Source organism: Plasmodium brasilianum, chromosome 6, assembly GCF_023973825.1.
Source record: "Plasmodium brasilianum strain Bolivian I chromosome 6, whole genome shotgun sequence".
NCBI lineage: Eukaryota > Apicomplexa > Aconoidasida > Haemosporida > Plasmodiidae > Plasmodium > Plasmodium brasilianum.
In genome coordinates, this window is record NC_090119.1 from 631,659 (window position 1) to 651,982 (window position 20,324).

The 20,324-nt window shown below is 17.9% G+C and overlaps 4 protein-coding genes across 4 annotated transcripts; all 4 read left to right on the forward strand.

Moving 5' to 3' along the window:
• Window positions 1–1,573: 1,573 nt before the first annotated feature.
• MKS88_001730 (uncharacterized protein) lies at window positions 1,574–2,432 on the forward strand (the record flags this gene model as incomplete). The annotated part of the gene is made up of 2 exons (XM_067214684.1): window positions 1,574–1,660; window positions 1,815–2,432. The coding sequence occupies 2 exons, from the start codon at window positions 1,574–1,576 to the stop codon at window positions 2,430–2,432; spliced, it is 705 nt and encodes a 234-aa protein (XP_067074616.1).
• A 3,752-nt stretch (window positions 2,433–6,184) lies between these two features.
• On the forward strand, window positions 6,185–7,865 carry MKS88_001731 (uncharacterized protein; the record flags this gene model as incomplete). Its single annotated transcript, XM_067214685.1, has 2 exons — window positions 6,185–6,316; window positions 7,188–7,865. 2 exons carry the CDS (start codon window positions 6,185–6,187, stop codon window positions 7,863–7,865), a joined length of 810 nt encoding a protein of 269 aa, XP_067074617.1.
• A 4,661-nt stretch (window positions 7,866–12,526) lies between these two features.
• Window positions 12,527–13,450, forward strand: MKS88_001732 (fam-m protein; the record flags this gene model as incomplete). The annotated part of the gene is made up of 2 exons (XM_067214686.1): window positions 12,527–12,634; window positions 12,761–13,450. The coding sequence occupies 2 exons, from the start codon at window positions 12,527–12,529 to the stop codon at window positions 13,448–13,450; spliced, it is 798 nt and encodes a 265-aa protein (XP_067074618.1).
• A 4,099-nt stretch (window positions 13,451–17,549) lies between these two features.
• MKS88_001733 (uncharacterized protein) lies at window positions 17,550–18,523 on the forward strand (the record flags this gene model as incomplete). Its single annotated transcript, XM_067214687.1, has 2 exons — window positions 17,550–17,636; window positions 17,768–18,523. The coding sequence occupies 2 exons, from the start codon at window positions 17,550–17,552 to the stop codon at window positions 18,521–18,523; spliced, it is 843 nt and encodes a 280-aa protein (XP_067074619.1).
• Window positions 18,524–20,324: the final 1,801 nt, after the last annotated feature.

Genomic DNA, 20,324 nt, shown 5'->3' on the forward strand with positions numbered 1-20,324 from the left:
ATTACTTAGAAAAAAATTCTGAAGAAACAAAAATGAATTGCATTGTATGGATATAACATTAAATATATCAACTATTTAAGGTACAATACATTAATATAAATGATATACTTAGATGAATGAACGAAATTAATTATGAATATTTAGTTGAATTCGAAAAATATTACGTTATTGAATACTACTATATATATAAAAAAACATAAAGCACTTACGATATGCTTTTTCAATAAGGAGAAAATTAAATATATTATAGAAAATTTAAAAAATTTTTTACAAATAATACCTTAAATTTACAAAAAATATAGTTATTTAAACAAATACATATATAATTAATGAGAAAAAGGCTGAAAAACATGTTTATAAAAAATGAATATACCTAAAACTTAAATTTATTATATAAGTAAATATTTAATACTATTTTATTTTATATAATATATAATGTATTAAAACTTATATTATAAGTTAAATATGGATTATAAATTTTTTAAATTTGTCACATATATTAGAAACGTAAATTGTATATAAATGATAAAATAAATAAATGGATACCAATAATGAATACTATATATTATATAATACCTTTAAATGTCAAGATAACTCCATATTAAATTTTAAATAATACATATATAGTAATGCTAATTTTTATACAATTTTTTTTTTTTTTTTTTTTGTTATATTGATATTTATAATAAATACACTTATTTAATTAAAGGAAAAATAAAATAAAATAAAACGAAATAATTAAGTTGGTAAATTATAAAAATTTTCATTTGATTTTAATGACACAAGTGAAGCATAATAATGTTTTTTTTTTTTTTAATTATGATGAAAAAATTAATAAATATTTGTTTTTCCTTTAAAATATTATTAACAGATATAGTAGTAACGTTGTAAGTTTGATTTTTTAAATATATTTTCGCATGTAAAAGAATATTTTGTTTAAATAGTAAGAATAATGATTTATAATTAATATAATACAAAAAGTTGCACAAAATATTTCTTTTTTCATGTATTATTACTACTATTATATTGTTATAAAAATTAAAATTTTTTAAAAATAATAACCAGTTCTTAAGAAATATAATGCTTATATAAAATTATAATTGTTAGAATGAATCGTTATAAAAACTAATAATTCTCTGAAAAATTAAGACAATACTTTTTAGAAATTTTACGCTTCCTATAGCTTCAATATTTTGAATTATTAATAGATCATACATTTTATTTATAAAAGGATTAATCAAAAATTATTTAATTACAATATTAATAATTAAATTATATATTTTGAATATTTATGAATATAAGTTGAAATTGTATTATTTTAAGTAAAGTTAGTTTTTTGTAAATGATAATATGGTAAAAATTTTATAATATATTTTTGAAGTTATTTTCTTTGTTTTTGTTACAAAAAACGTTATAGTTCTATTCGTTTCGTTGAGTTCTTATGAAAAAATAATGAACAAAAATATTTTTTTTAAAAATTATAAGAGCATCCTTTATCATTAAGAATATATTGTTGTAGTACAGTTAATTTTTTCCTATTTAAATATATGTTGCAATGTTAAAAATCTATATGATGAAACAAAAAGTTAAGTTTCAATTTTTTATTAAAATTAGTACGTTTATCCTTTTAACACAGGTATGTCATTATTACAATGATATGGTATAAGAGTGTTATTTAAGTATAATTTTTTTATTCGTATTTTTTTGTTTTTATCTCTTTTAGTACTCTTTATTAGAATCAAATTATTTCTTTTTTTAAATAATAAATATTTAATTTATGTTTTTAGAGTATGCTTAAAATATAAGTGCTGGAGCACAACATCGATAAAAAATTAGATACAAGAAATTATCGATTACTAGAAAATTATAAACAAGAAAATTACTTAAAAAATATATTATTAAATTATAGTATTCCAAATATTGGGGAATACAAGGAGAAAGATACTTTTAATGATAAAATAACCGAAGGAAAAAATAAAAAAAGAAATGAATGTTCATTAAATAATATCAAAGACTATAAACAAGCAAGAAAGGATAAATCATCTATTTACACTGGAGGAAATTTATATGTTGAAAAAAGGATACTAGATAATATGTTTTTTCTAAATAATATTAGGGGTGATATGAATGATAATAAAAGGAAATTAATCAAGAAGAGAACTGATAAATATTTATTGATTCTTTGGTTACCTGTGTTGCTTGTAGTAGTTGGATTTACTATAACTTTTTATTTGTGTATAAAAAAATATTTTGGAAGTTTACCTGAATGGTCCAGTGAAATAACGGCAATTATAGTATTGTTTTTAACATTGAGTATTTTCGTTTTTATAGTGATTACTTTTGCCTGTAAAAAAATTAAAAAATATGACAATTCATTACGTAAAATTAGTAAAATGAATGAAAGAGATTATCTGTATTTCCCTAATGTATAGTCTTTTATAACAATTAAGATCTGTGAATTACAGATGTGCAAACATAAAAAATAATTCTTTAATTGCTTAGATTTTATATATTCACCAGAATGCGAGTAACATTTTTGATTCTTAAATGTAATAATATAAATCTTTAATATATTGTGAAATTGATTAATTTAATGCTTTTAAGTTTTATTTTAATATAGCATATCATCTTGAAGCAGTATTATGGTTCATATAAATATTTGTGTATATTACTATATTTTCATGAAATATATATTTTTTTGTGTTAAAATTAATAATCAAGAGAATAATTCAGGTAAATTCGTTAAAATTTTGTGTTAATTTATATATTTATCTGTAAATAACATTCTTATTTTTAATGTGTTATTATCTTAGATGATTATTTGATGATATTATTAAAGAAATACATTATTTGTTTTAAACTACAAATAAATGTGTCTTATTTTAGTAAAATGAGATGAATGAATGTAGTTGCATTATAACTTATAATTTTTTTTTTTTTGTTGTTTTTGTTTTGTTTAATTACACATAAAAAGTGAATTTCAAGTATTATGAGCGGTAACATCATATACATAACTTTACTTAAAATATAAACTCTTTTTATAACAGATAAGAATATATATTAAAAAAGGAACTAATGAAACTTCATAGATTAGATCATATGAGTAATTTCAAATAATGTATATGATAATTACTATTTCTTTAATTTATCTTGCTGTGTTCTTGTAAATATCAAATGCTTTAATTAATAAGTAAAATATAATGTAAGATACTAAAAGGTATACTATATTCATGGCATTTTAAATAATAGATAAAAGATAAAAATTATTATTTTTATTTTTATATTTTTATTATACTTCAATTAAGTTACTAATATTATTACTTTATGTTACATATTATACTTTACAATTTTTGGTTAATATTAGGTTAGATTATATATATGTAACATAGAATGTCACGTTTTCCTTGTTTTAATAGTTTTACTATGTGTTATTTCAATAACATTTATGTATTAGAGAATGAATGTTTAGTAAGTAGAATTTGTTCTTTTAGGTTTGTTCCACGTTTGTTCTATATATATATTGAAATTTACATTTTATGGCAAGAGAATCAATTAATCTAACTTTCTTTCTTTGTTAACTATATATTATTTAAACGTATGTAAATTGTGTTCTATATTAATAAATTAAATATATTATGAAGTTAATTAATTAATTAATATATAGTTAATATTTATAAAGTGATAGAGTAAAATGAAAAACATGTCATTGTAAATAGGCACATAGATGGAGATAGAAATTTTACTCGTATTCTTGTATAATTGAACTATAAAAATGTGTGGTCAAATATTTTTAGTAGATTTATTACTAGTAATTACATGGTGAAAATACCTAGTAGATTTATATTAAATATAATTGTAAAACTGTTAATTTAGGAAACAATACGAATATAAAATTTTAGCTTAAAATATATATACATATATATATTATTACCATTTATTTTAAAAAAAATACTGAAATTAATAAAATTATATATTCCAATATTACATAATATAAGTAATAAGTAGAAACATAAACTATTATTATAAAAGACATGTTCACAAGAATTGAGAACCAAAAAGGATGTCAAATCATGAGTTAACAAAAATTATTAAGGGTTTCCATAAATAAATGTACGGATTAATGTATATATATATATATATATATATTTATATTTACAGTAGAAACACAGGAATATATACATAGAATAGTACTATTCATATAATGTATGTATAACTTCTAAAGAGGGAATTTTATATTTCTCGAAAATGTGAAAATTATTTATAGATGATATTTTTATTTGGCTTTTTTTAAATATAACATAAACTAATATTATATCTCTTAAGTAAAAAAATAAAACTTTGATGTTTAACAATAATATAAAGTTCTAGATAACCATGAGTTTCAAAAATGTATTGAAAGTACAATTTTATTTATTACGCTTATACACATGATATTATGCAATGACTACATTGTATGCTTTGCTAAAACTTATAATATAAGAGAGATATTTTATGTGTATTTAATATAGAAATATGTATGAATCTTTGAATTTATTAAATCTATTAATAATGAGAAAAATAGCTCATAAAAATATATCCCTATGAAATCCTCAAAATATAATCATGATTTATATTATAAATTAAAATTCAGAATAGTTACTTTCATAATAAGACATATATATTTAATTACAATTATATGTTATATTATCATCCATAAGCAATGAATTTTTGCTACCAATAAAAAAAAAATATATATTTTTTTATTTAACATTATATTTTGAATGAAACAAAGATTCCATTCAGATAACAATTTTTTTAAAACTATAAAACAAATTTAAGGCATGTTCAATCATTATATCATATAATACATGCATTAAATACCCACAGAAGGTAAATTGCATATATTTAACGTGTCATTGAAATATTTTATTATTATAATATGTTAATTTTGTTAGAATAATATAACTGTAAGGAATACAATAATTTAAAAAATGTTCATCATTCGAAATTTAAATATAATTAATTGTATAAAAAAAAAATCAATATGAAAAAATAAATATGATATATGCGTACTGAGCTCAGCGTTCTTAGAAAATTATATATTACATTTTTACGTTAACACTGTTATAAATAAATTATTAAATAAAGTTGCATTATCTTTTATTATATAAACACATTTTTATTATTCAATATTTCAATATCAAAAAAAAATTAACTATATTTTTAGAGAAAAATATATATGAAAAAAAAAAAATTTAAGAAAAATGAATATTCACCAAAAGTTTTGAGCATATGATAAAATTAACACACAATATTTATTGTATAACATAAAAATTAATAGTTTTTTTAATTTATTTTTTTATAACTTGTATTATACTCTTTTTACGAAATGTTATGTATCAAAACTTTTCTTATATAAAAAATTTTGTTTAACTCTTTAATATTTGTGGATAAAATGATAAAAATGTTCAAAGTATAGCAAAGAAATGTCATGTATAATGTCTCAACATATACACAAAATGGAATGGAATAAAAATATAGTATATCAATTTTTACAACTTAATTTAGTAATTCAAAAACATTATTTTAATTGTAAAATAATTATTTTTTTATTTTTTTTAATTTTTTAATGTTTTTCTTTTAATTTTACTAACATATGTAAATAAAATTTTTTTTTTTTTAATTTTTAATTTTTTTCTTTTAATTCTGTTAACATACGGAAATAAATTTTTTTTTTTTTAATTTTTAATTTTTTTCTTTTAATTCTGTTATCATATATAGATAAACTTTATTTGTCTTTTTTTTTTGTTTAATCTGTAATATTTTAAGTACAACAAATGTGATTATCACATCTATTCTAAATGTACGAGTAAATTTATAAGAATGTAAAAATATTTTCTTGTTTTAAAAAATTTTTATATAATATGAAAATAATAAATGTTTGTATTTCTTAAAAACAAAGTTTTTAAAAATATAATATATTATGAATTATTTCTTTATTTTTCGTTAGAAAAAATAATATTTTTTTTGTATTCATAAATAATAAAGATATCATCCTTATACATATATTATTTTTGTTGCTTTCATTTGTAATAATATTAGGATGTATATATATTTGAAATTATTGAATTGCATGCAATGTTTTTATTCTAAATTCCTTGTTACCTCATATTTTTGTTTTATATCAATATTTCTGTATATATATATGGTTATTCAGATATTTATAAGGAACAAATATAATAAAGTATTTATAAATATTCCATTAAATAGTAATAAATTCTGCTCTGATTTAGATATAAATTATTATATTGTAAAATTACTGTACAAAAACATAGCGGTCATAAAGTAATACTTTTAAAAATAGATACTTATATTCATACAATATTTTGTAACTAAGAATTTTATTTTAATACATAATAGTTTATAAAAAAAAATGTATTTTTTTACTTAAATACTAATATACATTTTATTACATAAAATGTATATTTCATAACTTCATATCTTTTTTTATTATATTTACTGCTACCAATATTTAATATTATTTATCTATAGAAGGAAACGCTAAAGAAAAGTGTATAAAATTAGAATTATTTTTTGGAAACAATGTAAAAGTGCATATTTAACTTCAGAATATATAAAAGTATATGTTTATACGTTTTATGTTTTCTTTTAATTAATTAATAAAGTAGTTTTAATGATTGAATAATTTTTTATTTTATATTGTCTTATCTAATATTCTTCTTTATATTATATTATATTATATTATTTTATTTTTAATATAATAAATTCTACGTTGTAATTATTATAAATAAATTTTAATTTTATTTTTAATGTGTAATTTTTAATGTAAGTTATATATTAATAAAAACTATTATGTTTAAAATAAAATAAAATGGGGAAAAATCAAAAATAATTTAAATGATTTCCTTAATAATTTGCTGGATGTAAAATATAATTAATATGTTTATTACCTATCATATAATAGTATTAATGTGCACACTAGTAGCAAGTATTAAGGCCCTCATTTTTATTAAAATGCTTACATATTCTTTTTTAATTTGTATCTGGCATTGTTACAATAATGTGGTACTATAATATTACTTCGTATTATTTATTTTGTTTCTAAATTTTATATTTAACAATAACATTTACTTGGTTTCGAAATATATATACTTGTATATTATAAATGTTTATGTTCTCTTATTTAGTCTAACTGTGGCAAATCAATAGATAAGAAATACCCACTATATGGCTATTCATGTTTAAGAACTAATAGACTACTATCAGGGAGTTCGTTGGTTGTAAAATCATTTGAAGATACATCATGTGACCAAGGTGACTTTAAATTAATGGATAATAGGAATTATATATATGATAATAGCGGAGGCTCTAAATCAGAAAGAGATAAAGTAAAAGATATTTCGTTAAAAAAAGAAAGAAGCAATATGTTACTTAAGAGAAAAAAAAATATTCTTAATAGAATCGATGCATTTTTTGAAAAAAAGTTATTCAATTATTTAGGTCCCATAGATATAATAAAAAATAACTTGGATATTAATAAAATTACTGCAAGAAAAATGGTAAATAGAAAGGTTGATTTAGGTATATCGCTACCGTATTTAGTTTTTTTGACAGGATTAGCTCTTTTTATAATACTTCTTGCTTTAGTTGCATTATATGATACTGGAGATGCAAAAACAACGACTAAAGTTTTATCAAATGCTCTATACTATGGAATTCCAATATTTATAATATCTTTGGCGGTTTTTAATATATTAGGTTTTATTTACATTTCTATAAAAATTGCAAAATATGAAAAAGTAAAGAAAAATAATTCTAAAATTTATTATAATATTGTTAATGCCTTTTATAAGAAATACATTTAATATGAAATAAGAACATTTGCTGCACCCTTAAAAATATTGAACATAGAAGAGAAATACATAGAGTTACAAAATATATATAATACTAAATACATACACATAACTACTTTCATATAATATAAAAAAATTTGTATTTTTAATATTTATTGAATTTGAAACTTTTATTTTTAAATTTATATTTTAAGGAGTTGTTTAATCTTAATATATTTGGCATAATAATTATACGTGTACGTAAATGTATTTATATACGAAATATATGAATGTTCCATAAATTTCATATAAAAAAGTAAATTTAATATTATTTATATAAATTATCAGTAAATTTCATGTTGTAAATCTTAATAGGTGGAAGTAATTTGTTTTTGTTTCTTTTACGTTCATTTAGTCTGAAACGATAATTTTGTGCCTTAAAAAAATGTACTATCTGCTCCAAATTGTTTGTACATATCTTTTTTTGTATTTAAAAAAAAAAGAGCATATTTATTTTTGGAGAGTTTCCAAATATAAAATTTAATTAATTTTAATTACATATGTTATTATAATAAATGTATTACAATACATGTTTTATACAAAAACGTTTTTATTATATGTTTAAATTATTGAATATTTTATATATGAAAATATAAATATTTCGTAAAATAGTATGGTTTTAAATAATGAATTAATTACAGATAAATTCTATTTTTGAAAATTTTGATTTATTACATCTAAATAACATCTATACAAACTTAATGCATTGCTTATTAAGAATTTACTTTAATTCAATTGTATTGGAATTACAAGAGTATACGTTAGAATAAAATGTTCTATATATATTCCACATTTAATTTTATTTTTTATATAATATTAAAAATTGCTGAAAATATTAATATATTAAATTATATATATATATTATATATTTATAAGAAATAACTATATTATATCATATATATAAATATATATTGCAAAAAATTATAAAAGAAAATTACTGTTTATAATAGAAACAGCTATATTAATCACAAGGCATTTTTAAGAAAAAATAACATAGATGTTTAAGGTTTCTAGACGTATTCAATTTTTAATGGATTATAATGTGTATCATTATAGAAATTTTACTGTATAATTTTTTTTTCTGTAAGTTTTTCTTCATATTCTTTATATATATATTAAAATTTTCATGATTAAATATATATACGCAAACTAATAAATATTTTTTTAATTTCACTTAATCTATCTATTTTTATAAAAGGTTTTTAAATGTATTTTAGATCAATGTAAAAAATTCCTCATGTACGTGTACAGTTGGTAATATTGTAGTATCACATATTCACTGAAATATTAGATATTTTACTAACACCTATATTTATAAATGAACATAAATTTTTAGATATGGAGAATTAAAAAGATTTTTTTAAAATTTTTAAGGAATTATTAACTAATAATATTCAAAGGTTCTTAGATGAAAGTTGTGTAAATGCATGTCATTACATAAAGCCTTATTATTTGTTATTTATTTTGTGTTCCCAAGATGGAAATATTGACTATGTAATTTATAAATTTCATCAAAATATTTTTTAATATCTTAATAATAATTTAATTAATATAGTAATATTTATAATAGCAGTTATTATACATGCATTAGTATATAATTTGAAATGTATTAAAGTACTTTTTTTCTTATATAAAAATTCAATAAAAATGAATGAATACAATGAACTCTTATTTATTACCTAATATGCATTAAAATAATGGATAAGAATTCTAAATTATTTTAAGATATCCTTCGATTATGTAATAGCGTTATAATTTATACTTTTTGTAAAAACGTGATACTCGAAAAACTAAAAAATGTAAAGAATGTATATAAATAAACTAAAACGCGTAATAATAAAAGATGAAAAAAAATATATGAATTAGTATATCAATAAAAGCTTAACAAGAATATATGTAATAAATAGATATATTTATGTTAACGTATATTTCAGAAATGGAATAGTGTATTATACATTGTATTTTAACATGTAATTTGGAAAATGTAATATGTACAAATATTTTATATGGAAGATTACTACGTGTAAATACTGGATAGTAGATTAATACAAGTTGATAATAAAAGATATCAAATATATATCGTAACATTTATAGAAAGGAAATTATAGCTTATTAACAAATGTGTAAGTAAGATGACGTGTAAATTTTCCTTTACAAAAATATCTATAGATACCATATGTTTATATATCTAATGTTAAATATGATATTAGAATAATATCATATATAACGGTAACGTCATATTGTATATGAAATATATTAAGGCTGACGTTCATAATATATACATTGCAATAGATATAAATTAACGGCAAAAGATATCGAATTAATACACCTATGAAAGAATTATATAATATAGAATAATATAAGTTTTGAATAATACATTAATAAAGGATATTTTCTGAAAAATTAGCAATGTTATAATTATATGATATAAATTATAAAAATATAATTAAAATATTCCAATTTTATTAGAATTTTTGTTTTATGTTACTTAAGTTCGCGTAATCACGTGTAAAAAATGCGTATAATTAATATCTTCTTTATGTAGTGTATCAATTAAAAAAATATATATACATTAAGGGGGCGCATATAACTGAATATTAAATTATTACGTGTAGTGTAGAAATAAATATGTATATGAATGTACAATTAATATATTAATTATATTATAAAATTTTTGCATGCATGAATTAGTTTATCCTTTTATAATAGTATAATAAATATATGTAATAAACTGTATCATGAAATTTACAATACTACTAAGAAATAAATCAATTAAGAAATAAAATTTTTGTAGAACATTTTTAATTGATTTTTATTATTTTTTTAAAAAAATATTGCCGTGGAAAATATATTGCTAATATTATTACTATCCTAATCGTTTAGAAAATTAATATTATAATAATAAAAAAGAGTTTTAATAAAATATGAACACTTAATATTATATGGCGATTTAGTGTAAATAGATTAAATATTAATGTGAATATATATTAGCACAAATTCAGTTATGATATAGGTGTATACAAGGGATAAACTAAATACATTAAAAAAAGAAGAAATGGTTCATAAATGCTTCCTTTATTATATAAAAACACAAAGGATTCAGGTGGTAGTTTTAAAAATCCAATTATCGTATAATTGAATAATAGAATTTTTAAGGAATACTGAATAAAATTTTTTTTCCATGAAATTATAATTCCATTTATAGTTGGAATAAAAATATAATTATGCTAAATTCTGTGATATTATTTTTTTAATTTAAAAATTCTTTTTAAAATTATTAATATTCTATTCTTTTTTAATAAACTATGTTCTTTTAGAAAAAATTATTATGATATTTTTTTATATGTTCAAAATAATTTATAGCTCTTATAGTAATTCTTTAACTGACGGTTAATGTGTTAAAAACGATAAATTATTGAAATGTCAAGATATATAATCTTATTGCTTCTACATATATATTTTATGTAAAAATCTTTGCTCAATTAAATTAAGTTTTTATTGTATTTTCTTTTTTAACATATGCTATATATATTATATGATTATAAAACAATAAAGAAAATTATAAATTCCTTATAAAATATTCATCAGAGAAATCATTGAAAGAAAGGATGAATCATTTTATTGATAATTTTTATCATTTTATTATATTAGTTAAGTAAAAATGTTGTATGTAACATTTATTTTAAAATCTGTTTCATTTGAAATATTCTCGGTTTTATTGTTATTGCATCAAATCTATGTTTATCAATTTTAATATTAAAATTTTTTTTTGTATGTATAAATATAAATGCTAATTTACTTATATGAATAAATAGTGATTCTACATATTCATTAATTTACTATTAAGTAATAATAAAATATATCCAAAATATACTTGATTTATAACATTATTTATTTTTTGATAGAAAAATAACATATTAATACTGTTTGTATATTTTATTATATAAATATTTTAGTAAAATATGTAATAAAATAAAAAATTTATTTCTAAGAATATATATAATTTATCATTATAATGATGCTCTTTTATTATGGAATATATTATAATTTGTATATAGGTTATTTTTTTTTTTTTTAAATACAATATTTTTCATTTATTTTTATTATTAAAAACATTCAGTTATTATAAGTTCAAAATATAACGAAATATAATTTACATATATTAGAACTACGTATAGAAAACAATAATAAATATTAATAATTAATGTTTTAATACATATTAGCATATATATCTATATTTTGTAGTTTTTATATTTTTAATATATCGTATATTTCGAATTGTTGTAATATATTTTTTTTTTATTTCAAAATAAGTTAATAAAATGTTATTTAATTACTGTACTATTAAATAATAAACTTATATATTTTAAACATATATAAAGGAATTTAAATCATTCTATTTTAAATAAATTTAGTTTTTTATAAATAACAGTAAGATAAATATTTCATAATAAATATTTAGTGTTATCTTTCTTCGTTTATATTGTATTATGCAATATAGTTTTATTTATGGTACTATTTTTTTTATGAAATAATTAAAAATAATAATAAAAGAAATTTTTTATTAAATTTATTAACCTTTATCTTTGGAAAAATATTATATTATTGTTAATTATTTTTTTACTGAATATACCATGATATTAGGAAAATATATTAAGGATCAAAAAATTAAATTATTTTTCTTTACTAAAATTTTTACCTTTACTTTTTTAACGTGGATATTCCTTTTTACCAGTTATGCGGTATGATAATTTTATTTATGTACATTTATATAATTCTTATTTTATTTTTTTTTATCATTATTAATACTTTTTTTATTATATTAAATTATTTATTCTTTTAATTAACGTATTTATGTTGTTATATAGAGTAAAATAAATAAAACTTTGGATGGGATATACAATGTTGATAGCAAATTAGTTGAAAGAGCTTACCGATTATTAGGAAAACATAAACAGAAAAAACGTTTAAATGTTGTATGTATAAAAGAAGAGCTTCCTAATAATGAAGGATTCGAGAAAAAAGATATATCTAATCATGATGATGTGGCTATAAGGAAAAAGAAACGATTGAATGGAAGTTCATTAGATAAATCAAAACTCTATACAGAAGTTATAGATTATGATAGTGGTATGTTCGATGGGAAGCATTATCACTATGAAAAAAAATGGATTAATAAAAAGGATTATGATAATATACTTAAAAGAAAAAGGAGAATTAACTTTATGACTTTATGTAAAATGAAATATAAGGGGTATGGATTAGTTGTTGCCATATTTTTATTTTTATTATTGTTCGGAATAGGATTACCCATATTAGAGTTTTCAGGGGTCAAGGAAACTATTAGAAAGAGCTTGATAAGTGCCGCATGGTGGTCACCTATGAAATACTTTGGAAATAAATTGGCATCATTACTTACAGACTTTATATTAGATAATATTTTTATATTATCATATGTGGTATCTATCGTTATGATAGCAATCGTGATTGTAATACTCGTCCCTAGGATCTTAAGAAATAATGAAAAATACAAAAAAATTAAGTTGACGAAAGAATAAAAAGCTAATAAAAAATTTGTATAATTTTGTAAGGAATTTATCAATATAAAATCATATATTTAATATCGTTAGCGATACATTATTAATAAGCATAACTATAATTACTCTAATTTTATTATATACATATGTATAACTGATCTTTTTGAAATAAGACAGTAAAAAATTGTTATTTTATTTTTTTTTTGTTAATTTTAATGTTTTAATGTTTTCGATTTTGCACTTTTAAAGTATTCTTTAAGCTTAAATATATTTGGAATAATATATATGGGTACTTATATAGATTACAATGAATAATATTGTTGTGATTTAAGATACAAATATGATAATAAAATTCACATAATTTTGATGAAGCGTGAAATTTTCATTTTAAGATAAAAGTGCATGTTTCAACGTTTTGTATTTTTAAAATTTAAAATTATTATTTGATGAAAATTTTTTAACAAAACCATTATTAGTTTTAATTTAAAAATGAATGTGTCTTTTTTTATATATGGAAAAACAAAAAGAATGTGTTTCGTTGCATTTATATGTATATACTTTTCCTACGTAAAAGGAAAACTGATATATATTTTACAAAATAACTTTTTTGAAGATTATGTTACGGAATATATTTATTGTAAAAATTTTTTAAGAGGATGTTTAGTTTATTTAAATGGTGTATAACGGAATGTATTATAGTATAATATAATACTATCCCTATTATATACAAGTTATTTATAATTATTTTGTAATATTATCTTTTCACGTATTCACAATTAAGTAAAGAGTTAAAACCTTTTATTACTTTATTGTTATATCTAATTGTAGCGATAATTAAATTTTGTAAATTTACTCAAATATATATTATCATGATATTTTATAAATAAATATTCTATATATTTTATATATGTCCCATGAAAATGAATGATCAAAATAATGAATTAATTTAAAACATTTCTTTTTATATAGTAAACTGAAAGTCTTTTTTTTTTTTTTTTGAATTTTTACATAATAGTAATTTAGAAATACACATCTTGTGTTTGTAAAAATAAAAATTTTTATTAATATAATTTAAATAAGACTATACACTTCTACAATCAAGTAACCATCTGTGAATAAATAATTATATATTTATTTTATTTATTATGTTTTCTTATATATATAATGATTAAAGTGTTAGTAATATTTTAAAATTCATAAATAGATATAGTATATATAATTAATAATTCTTTTATATTTATGACTATTTTTTAAATAAAATAAAAGTTAAAAAAAAAAAAGAAAAATTCATTATTTGTAGATAATTTATAAATGAAGATTTAATGTTTAGAGATATAGTTAAATTCATTGTTAAAAAAAGTTAGGATGCATTAGCATAATTATAATTTTTAGTATGTATTATACGTTGGAGGATTGTTATTTTTGTTTATACCATAAAATATAAATTAATGAAAGAACGGCTATTTTTGTAATTATAATTAATTAATTGTTGATTTATTTTTATTTTATAAGAATTTCTTAAATATGTATGATAAAATAAAATGATTAGAAAAAAGTATATTTATTTATATTCTTGCCAGTATTATCGGTATATATTACTGGACCAGGATTATTTTGGTATTAATATGTTTTATTTATTTATTTATTTTTTTTTTTTTCTTTTAATTAATTATTTTTTAGAGGAGTAATTTGATTATACAAATTGGTATAAATTTAATATGCGTTCTTTTAAAACACTAAAATTAATATATAATTTATAATATTATTATAATAATCTCCTGTTACTATGTGTGATAAGGTGTAAGGGATAATAATATAGGAATACAAATATATCTGATTTTGTAGGATTACTTAGTAAATAATATATTTTATTTAATTTACATTTTTCGCATAAAAGTTATAATATAATATATCATTGGGGGTATTATTTATTTATAAATCATTAATAAACAAATTCCCATACTTTCCATAAAATTTTCATGAAACATATTTTTAAATCAGTGATTTTCCAGAGTTACATAATATTTTATTTATTGTTTTTCTCGTATATTGACTATATAAATTTATATTATAAGTTATTTTAATTTAAATATTTTTAAAAATTATCATAATTACTAAAGATATTTTTTTACAAAATTTACTTTTATATTTTTTTTTATTATTTACATTTCTATTGAAAACATAAGTTTCATTTTATATTTAGGGCATGATAAAAGGAAAATAACTGACTCCTTAAATTTTGAGAATTTTACTTTTAGATTTAATAAATAAAATATATTCATTTAAAATATACAATAATTACAATGTTCTATTTATAATTTGAAACATTGTCGTAAAACCATTAATTTTGAAATTGTTTTTTTATAATACCAGTAAATTGTGGGTGTATTAATTTCAGGAATATCACTTATAAAATAATAATGAATGGATATTCCATATATCCTTAGTATATGTCATATGTTAGTTTATAATTTGCGAAATAAAAAAAAATTTATCCTTTTTTTTTTTTTTTACATCCTGTTAGTGCTATAATAATCAATATAATATTTTACAATTTTAATTATAAAATGAGATTTAAAAAGTATAAAAAGTAAAATTAAATATATTAATTGATAGGAAACAGGAAAAAAATAATAGCAATATACCTAATATGTGTTAACGCACTTATTTATCTCACGTGAATTTTTTATAATAAATAAAAAATAAAAACATTAAGCACAATGGAATTATTTTTATTTTACTTTTGAATCATACTAAAAACAAAAATATAAAATTGTTCTATTAAATAATTAATATATATATGTATATATATATATATATTGATATGGATATATATATATATAGATATATATATATAGATATGGATATATAGATATTCTCTTTTGGTTAATATTAAACGTTACAATATTTTAAGTAATTATATTCTTTTCTGTAAACAATGTACATATGTCTATAAAAAGATTTACTTTTCATTTCAAAATATTGATAATATATTGTTTGGTATATTATTATAATTTTAATTTTTAGTAATAATATACGTAGGATATAATTATAAGAGGGAAATAAAATATATTATAAATTAATTAAATGATACCTATTTTCATGATATTATTAGTGAAGTTACGTAATTTTTGATTTAATTAAATATTATATATATTATTTAAATGTATACTATAATATAAACTAGTAACAAAAAGGTATGAATTATTATTTATAATAGAATTAAATAAACACATTATTGAATAAGTATTATTATAATATTAACAAATTTTATATATGTATTACACCATTTTTTTTTATTTTGTTTATTTAAAATATATGTGTTTAATTAAAGAAAAAAAATAATTTGTGAAATTAAAAACGTCTCATTTATTAATAACGATATAAATTAAACTTAACTAAAAATAATATCTTTCAAAAATTATTATACAAAAATAAAAAGTATGTTATTATTTTACTTTAAAATATATATATTTTCATAAATTAGGTAGTATATAATAAATTTGATTTTTTAAATATATTGCAGACAATAAAGGAAAGCATGTGTTACAATTAGTAAAAAAGGAAATTTTCATAAAATATATATAATTTGTATTTATTAATACTTTTTTTTTACTGCTGTAAATACTAGTATTTTTTTTTTATTAATAATAACTACATATGCGAAATAAAATATTTATAAAATTAGAATAATTTCTAGGAAAACATAGAAATAGTAATTATTATAGAAATACCCATAAGAATAACATATATCTATATTTTATACATCGCATATTGTGCATAAATTCAATATTTTCAAATAATTAAAAATTATGAAAAACAAATTGTTTAATTGCTCTAATTTGTAATTAAATTATACGTTGTGAATACATATTTATGAAATGAAATTTTATCATTTTACTCAAAGATAATTTTTCATAAAAAATATTAATTATAAAATTTTGTACCATTCCTTTTTATTTATTTTTTTTTTAAACTTAATAAAATATGCTATAAATGTTAATTTTTTAATAAAAAAAGCATTTTTTAAATAAAAGAGGTACTTTTTTATTGTTAGAAGTATATTACTTTATGTTAATTATTTCCTTATTTATATATTGCAATATTATAGATCTATAACATGGAACAATGTATTAAGTTTATATTTTTTATCAAAATTTCTATGTTTATCCTTTTAAATTGGATATGTCATTTTTACTGTGATATGGTACGATAATATTGTTTGAAGGCGTTTGTATTATTCATATTTTTATTTTATATTTTTATTAATAATATTTTTTTAGTATGGGAATATTTATCCATTTTATATAAGAAAAATTTACATTTTTTTTTTTTTAGATCAGTTTTAATAAAATTTTGGACGAGAAGTATAATTTTGGTAAAAAAATAGATACACGAATTTATCGATTATTAGGAAATTATAAAAATTATATTTATTCATATGTTGGAGATTTAGAATTGAACATACCATATAGCACAAAAAAAAAGAACGAAAAATTGCTTACAAATGATAATGAAAAATTAGACAAAGAAAAAAAAGAAAAATTACAAAGAAGCTTATTATATAAGGAACAATTAATTAAGAGACTTATGAAAAATAAATGCACCATGTTACATAAATCATATAACTATTATGAGAAAAAAATAATGAATGGACTCGATGATAAATCTTTTTTTAAAAAAATGATATTAATTAATGATAAGGATTACAAAAAATTAAAATGTAAAAAATATAGATTAAGGATTTGCTTACTTTTATTATTATTCATATTGGTATTAATTTTACCTATCATAGATTTATCTTATGGTAAATTTAAAAATACGGGTAGTTTATTAGGTGTATTATGTAGTTTATCAGGCATTAATGGGGACGTCCCAACGGAAGGTGATACTCTTACAGACTTTTTTACTAATTTATGGTTCTCAACATGTAAAGGGAGTAATATTATAGGATATAAACTATTTGGTATCCTAATATATTGTTTACCTATCTTAATACTGGGTATTATACTTATACGAGGAATTTATTATTATTATAAAAATGTTATAAAAAATAAACAAATTAGATTCATTAAAGCGTTCAATGAATGGTAAGGAATATATTTATTTCCATAAAGAAGACTTTAATGTTATATACTACCTGTTATATCTTTAATAACATATGAAATATAAGAATAACTGAATATATTTTATATATGAACTTACATATATGTAGTTATAATTATAGGTAAATATAAAAAAAAAGTTATAATTTTTTTTGCAATTTTAAATGTTTGAAAGTTTTTTAATAAATATTTTTGTGTATTCCTTGATCTGAATTAAATATTATGGATAAATATATATATTGCTGTATACATGCAAATTTAGAAGAAGCATATTTATTTGTACTTTAATATATAACAGCAGAATTAATACTATTATATTGAATTCATTTATTAGTTTACATTTTAACTAAAAATATTGTCACTCTATATTTTTTATCATATTGTAGTATAAAATTATTATTTTTTAAGATTATTAAAAAAACGAATTATTACATTTAAATTAATAATTAACGTGCTTCGTTTTGTACATAATAATAGAAAGTGATTATATTTATTGTACTGATATATATATATATACTTTTTTTTTTAACTATAAAATAGTATTTTAAATTTCATGTTTTGTTCTTTGTTTATTTCCTAATTTATTTGCTGGAACAATATTTTTTTAAAAGAATAATAAAATAAAATTTAGGATTTTTACAGTAATTTTTTGCTAACATAATAATTTTATAATTGATTATTATTTGGTTTACTTTACAAATATTGCAGATATAATTGAACAGATCATTTTTTTTTTTTGCTATAAGAATTATCGAAAAAAAAAGAATTTTTATTTATTTGTATTTTTTGCTTAGTCTGTATCTGTAAAATTAAATTTCTGACACAATACATTTGTAAAAGTCCAAACAAGCACTAATATATTAGCTCTTAAAATTACAATACAAAAGTTACTAAATAATATATTTTGGTAAATCTATAGTTACACGTCGTTATTCCTAATTTACGTATAATAATCTGTATATTCATTTCACACGTAAATTTATATTATTTGGAATATTTAAAAATTATATTAATTGTATGAAATATTCATATTCTAATTTTACTGTTTCGTTTTTTTGTATTTTTATAACATAATATTTTTTCTTATATCGTCATATACGCATTTACAAAAATATTAATAAGGGGATTATTTTAAAGAATCTCCATTTAGTAATAATGGTACAAATTAAATTTAATTAAAAACTAAATTTTTTAAAAATATAACAGAAAAATAAAAAGTTTTTATTTATTTTTAAAGTATATATATTATTTCCTGGATTTAATAGAACAATATAAATTGAACTTTCTAAATATATTGTAAAACTTAATCTAAAGTTCCTGTTTATGTGAAAACTACGAAGTGTGTTATATTTCACAAAACAAAAAAAGTTGTACTGTTTATTGACTACTTCATTAATTTTTACAATTAATTTATAGTTATAATAATTAATATTTTATAAAATAAATAACTCGTTTTTGAAAGTGTAATATCGTAGTAATTAGATTTAATAATAGGAAAACACAATTAAAATTAAACATTTCTATCCTAATATATAAATTATTGAAATAGATCTATATTCTATACGTTTTATGCTGTAAATTAGTTTAGTATTTAGAAATAATAATTTATCATATATTTCTTTTTTACAAGGGAAAATTTCTATAAAAAAAACTTGTAATTACTCGGCTATATAAAATAATTCATTTGTATATTTAAAATATTTAGGAATGAATTAAAATTATAGTTTCTTATTTAAAGTTATTTTTGTTAATAATATCATAAATATTAAAAATTTATAATATACGTTTAA